The 5,704-nt window shown below is 30.6% G+C and overlaps 1 protein-coding gene across 1 annotated transcript; it reads right to left on the reverse strand.

The window, feature by feature from the left end:
* Positions 1–1,749: 1,749 nt before the first annotated feature.
* Positions 1,750–3,636, reverse strand: LOC130818128 (ammonium transporter 1 member 2). The gene has a single exon (XM_057684171.1). The coding sequence runs from the start codon at positions 3,456–3,458 to the stop codon at positions 1,947–1,949; it is 1,512 nt and encodes a 503-aa protein (XP_057540154.1). The 5' UTR covers positions 3,459–3,636; the 3' UTR covers positions 1,750–1,946.
* Positions 3,637–5,704: the final 2,068 nt, after the last annotated feature.

Below are 5,704 nucleotides of genomic sequence, written 5' to 3' on the forward strand. Positions count from 1 at the left end.
TTATTACATTGTACATTAATCATTGTTTATTACTATGTACATTAGTCATTGGATTATTTATATAACGAAAAAATAACAAAAAAAAGTATCTGATATATGATGCGGTTCTGCAGCATAAAGTGTATTTTTGATTAGAAAAAAAAAAGACTATATGCTGCGGTTTTGGGAGAACCGCACGATAGTCTTTTTTTGGAAAATAAATAATACACTATATGCTGCGGTTCCCTAAAAACAACCGTATATAGTGCACTAATCCGGTGGGTCTCAAAAAATAAGACCTAGACCCTTAAAAGGGCCGGATTCGGGGCTAGTCCAACAGGGTCCTAGATCCATGGCCATCCCTAAGTCTGGCTGCCTGTTCCTGCCTAGCCCGCCTAGCGGAACCCGTAACCCTCCTCTCATGAGGGTCCCCTCTCAGTAAGGTAGGCCTAGCACTACTTCCGCTCGAAAAGTTTCTGAAAAAACCTTTTCTTTTCCTTGGTTTCTAGCCATTTACTATAATTTTTAATAATTTAATTAACTATTAATAATAAATTCAAATGATCAAATATTACGTTAAGTTAACTACATTAATACCAAATAAAAATTATTTCACATATTAATTCATGAATAATTTAATAAACATTTAATAATAACTAATAAACATTTTAAAAAAAATATTAAATTAATTATTAGTACAAATAATAACAAATATAATTATTATAAATAATAAACATTTAACAACAACTAATAATATTTATTAAATTAATAAGTTAAATTAACAAACATTTAATTAATATATTATATTATTTAATATTTATTATAGTAATAATTAATTTTTAAAAAAATTATAATAAAAAAAATATTAAATTAATTATTATTACAAGTATAAATTAATAACATAAATATTAATTATTACTAATTAATAACATAAATCGAAAATATTAAAAATTTTAAAAAAATTTGCAAGTCGCACAAAACGTGCGACTGGACTGTGGATCAGTCGCACAAAACGTGCGACTGGACCGCGAATCATTCGCACATTTTGTGCGATTGAACTGGTTCTTCGTTTTTTTTTTGTTAAAAAAGAATTTACATAAGAAATTCGATTGAAAATTACCTCGTTTTGTTGTTAACATTTTGTTTTTCCTTAGTTTTAGCTCTACAAATTTTAAGTTTTGATTTTGTGTTTTTAGAGTCAGAAAAGTGTTAGAGTGTGATTGGAGTGTTTTATAGAAATTTTAAGTCCAGAGGCATTATCGTCAATTCATTACTATAGGGATAGCGATAAAATGAAAAGGATAGCGAAATTTAAGGATTATGTAATTTTTTTGTTAGTGATACGGAAATGTTTGAAAGTAGTTGTACAAAGCTAGCAATGCAATAATTAATGAATAAAAAAGTAAGATGATGGCATATGCAATTTGCAATTTGCAATTTATCAAGTACAATGAATCAACATCAACAATATATCATAAATGTACCCAAATCATAGACTTCATATATGGAAACCAAAAATTGAAAAAGTAGGAAACTTAAGTGTTGAAGCTAACATGTCTGGAAGTTGCAACACTCTCCAAAAAAAGTCAAATTATCATACATCCCCACTCATAGTGGATCTTGTGCAGTCAACTAGTCATAAAGATGTAAAGTAAGTTCCAAACTGAAATATTTATGATTCTTAATTAATCTGGTAATACGTGTATGCCTTATTTGATAATTTAGAATTAGCATTGTTCATCTTCTATATTGTTTTGGTAATTTCCTCGTGCAAAACAAATAATATATTTATAATATGACATTTTGTTTTATTCGTCATCAAGTTTAGTTTTTTAATATGTAATTTTTATAATTTTTCGTTTAGTAAAAAAATAAAAAAATTTAAAATTAAAATATACATTAAATTACGTACAATATGAAATACAACGAAGGAAGCATAGCAAATACTTTATAAGACTCACAAACAATCATACATTTGTTCCAACATTAATATTGTATGGGTTAGGACTAGGTGTTGAGCTAGTTGGCTCAACCCTCCTCATCATAAACGATGGTTTTTGTGACGGGTCATCTTCATCATGGTAAATATAAGCAAACCCACCATGTCGGGTCATATCCATACCCGCAGTCTCATCTTCACTTGAGATCCTTAAAAGTTTAAGCTTCTTCAGTATTAAAAACAGAGGAGCCATTGTGGCTGTTACCCACCCGGATATCACCAATATTTGGATCACTTGTGCCGCCAGCAACCTTCCACCGCCACCCATAAAAAGCCCGTAAGGGCGATCCACCCCATAGATTTCCTCAACATGATGTTTAGATGCGAATAGCCCCGTAAAGAGCAAGCCCCAAGAACCACAACCCGCATGCAATTGGGCCGCCTCAAGCGGGTCATCATACTTCAACTTCTCAGCCACCTTGTTAAGCCCAGTCAAAACCCAAGATGCTACAAACCCACAAATAATAGCAGCCCATGGTTCAACTACCGAACACCCAGCAGTAATAGCCGCAAACCCGCCCAAAAGCCCGTTACACACATCTATTACATTCCAATGTCCCACCAATAACCTTTTACCAAATAATGTAGTCAATGCCGCAGTTGAACCAGCCAAAGTTGTTGTGACAGCTGTCCTTGCTACCCCACTCCATTGACCATAGTACCCTCCGGGGGACCCGTAAGGCTTAAGAATAGTTAAAAAGGAACCCGGGTTAAACCCATACCATCCAAACCAAAGCAAAAAAGTCCCAAGAACCACCAAAGACGCACTATGCCCTCTTAGAATCACTGATCGGCCTGATCGATCAAAACGACCGATCCTGGGCCCTTCAATAAAAGCCCCCCATAAACCCGCTACCCCACCTACCATATGAACAACACCTGACCCGGCAAAGTCAATAACCCCAGATCCAAATAGCAAGTTATCTGTTCTGGTTGGGCTGGCCCACCCATCAACAGACCAAAACCAATGAGAAACAATTGGATAAACAAAACCAGTCAAAAAAGTGGAGTAAATAAGATAAGCTACAAATTGAGTCCTTTCAGCAATGGAGCCGCTAGTGATACCAGCGGCTGCGATCGCAAAGGACCATTGATATAAGAAAAAACTATAGTCAAATGTTCCGGATTCGGAAGATGATGGAACATGTTTAAGTCCAAAGAAATGACGTCCCACAAACCCATTAGAGGGTGCCCCAAAAGCAAGGGCGAACCCGAATAGATAGTAAGAAAGAGACCCAGCAGCAGCATCAAGAACATTAGTTAACATAATATTCATAGTATTTTTGGCCCGAACTGAGCCCGCACATAACATGGCAAACCCAAGTTGCATTGCAAACACTAAATAAGCTGAAAATAATAAGTATGTGTTGTCTACTGCATATGTGACCGTTGTAAAGCGGTCGCATATGTAGGATGCTGCGGCTGTCGCGTTGGCTGTTCCACCAAGGAGCGGGAGGAGCTCCGCGGCGTTACACGACATTTTCAAAGACCGGAGCGAGAAAGAATGGAGATGAATTAAGAAGGATGATATATAGATGGGTGATAATGAGAGTTATGCCTTATGATTTATGAAGGAGGATGGAGAAGACTAAGAGTTGGTATTGTGTATATATAAGGAAAGTTTTTATTGTAGATCACTAATTGTATGAGGAAATCAAGTGTGTGATTGTTTGTATATATTAGAATATTATATGATTCCTTTGTTTTTTCTGATAACTAAAGTTGAATAGTAACAATTTATCACAATAATTTTTCAATGAATATATTGTTTTACAATTTTTAAAAATATATTTTCAAATTAAATCGTATTTAATTTATAAAGTTTCTTTATTATATGTATTTTAAGATATTTAATATTAAAAATTAAATAATGTTAAAATTAAAAGTATAATTTTAAGAAAAAAAACATAATAAGTATTTCTTTAAGATTGTTTACTTTATTTTGAGATGATTTAATAAAAAACATAATAAAAATATGAATTTTATGTTATTTTAAGTAGGTTAGTTAAGAAAACAATATTCAAACTCGGCTGCATATATCACTCATGAATCATCTTTTCTTGCAACTTGCACACACATTTGTATTTTACTTTATTTTGTGAGGCTATAGGCCTTTCATAATTCTACTCGTCTATGGTGGACTTTTATTTATTTTTTTACCTTTTTATAATTTAATAATTAAATGAAAAAATAGTTCTGAATAATTGTGAAAATTTTGTCGAAGTGTGTGTTTTGAATAAGTAACACCATTATTCAACTCCAAAATTTTAGGGTGAAAGAAAAACTTTCATCGAAAATTTTGATAATTATAAAAGGTATGAACTCTGTCTTCTCTTTTTCTCGAAGTGTGTGTTCAATTTTTAAAAATTATGTCAAATGTAAGTATAATTTCGAAACAAAGTTGTAAAAATTAAAGAAAGGTTCTCGGGCTGGTGAGAATTTTTTTTTGTCCAAAATGTAGAAAAAGAGGTAGATGGAGAATTTAATGAAGGTCAAAGAGATTTTTAAAGTAGCAAAATAAAAGGTGTTTGAATAAGTTAAAAAGAAAAGAGATTTAATAATTATAACCGGTTCTTTGCAACAAAGGTTCATTCATAACAAAAGGTATATAAAGGTTAAATTACTTAAAAATTTTCAAGAGCTGAAATTATCAGCAAAGAATAGACAATAGGTTAGATTATTCACTACAATTTTACCTAATTAATATTGATAGAATATATTCAATAAATTATAACCATCAACTTTAACTTAGTATTAAAAATTTCAATGTGATTAAATATTACGGATTTAAATTTTATTTACAATTTATTATTTAATTTATATAGATTGTATCGGTTTACAACCGTCAGTTTAAGGGATGATTCATTTGACAAATATCAATGAAAATAACTTTTTGTTCATATCAAGATAATAAAACATATAAAATGGTTTGTATGGGAAGCTTTTCTCCTCTAGTCTATATAGTAATCAAAATCATACTGACTCTCTTTCAATAATTTTATCTTATTTGATTTTTTTACTTAATTTACAGTTTATCCTATATTTGTATATTTTTTTATTTTTATTAAGTTTATACATAGTTAAGTGAGATGTTGTTTGATTCGTCTTAATTTAAAAATTATAAATATAAATTATTTATAATTTTGCTTAGGTACAATTAGCGATTTTTAAGAGTTTAATAATTATATTGACAAATGTGCTAATACCAAATAAGACAAAACAATTGAAATGATAAACTTATACATCAAAATTCTTGATAGATTTGAGTTTATTTAATTATAAGAGATTTTTGTATTTTGAATGCGAATTGTGTAGTGATTATAGTTATCTGGTGATTACTACCTTCGTTTTAAAATACTTACAACATTTCTTGTTACATGTTATTTAAGGCATAATTTGATGCTAAATATTTTTGTTTCCGCTTAACAAAAAATATGAAACCTATATATTTAAAAACTAGACTTTAAGATGAATCAAACAAGATCTCATATGACTATATTATTTCTTATGCATTAATAAATATTACGTGAACAAAATTGTTGATGAATAGTATTACTATACAAATGTTGCAAGTAATTCGGAACAAAGGAAGTATATGCGGACGTTTGTTAACTGCAATTTTGTACATTTGTACTACTAATATTAATGTTATTACTTCCTGCTATTCAACCTATTAGTTTCTTTAGTATTTTCACACTTGTCAATGCAATATTTTAACCCTTAATA

The sequence above is a fragment of the Amaranthus tricolor genome, chromosome 7, assembly GCF_026212465.1.
Source record: "Amaranthus tricolor cultivar Red isolate AtriRed21 chromosome 7, ASM2621246v1, whole genome shotgun sequence".
NCBI lineage: Eukaryota > Viridiplantae > Streptophyta > Magnoliopsida > Caryophyllales > Amaranthaceae > Amaranthus > Amaranthus tricolor.

Excerpts from the sequence above, each read along its gene's own strand:
- LOC130818128 (XM_057684171.1), bottom strand. The coding sequence starts at position 3,458 with ATGTCGTGTAACGCCGCGGAGCTCCTCCCGCTCCTTGGTGGAACAGCC.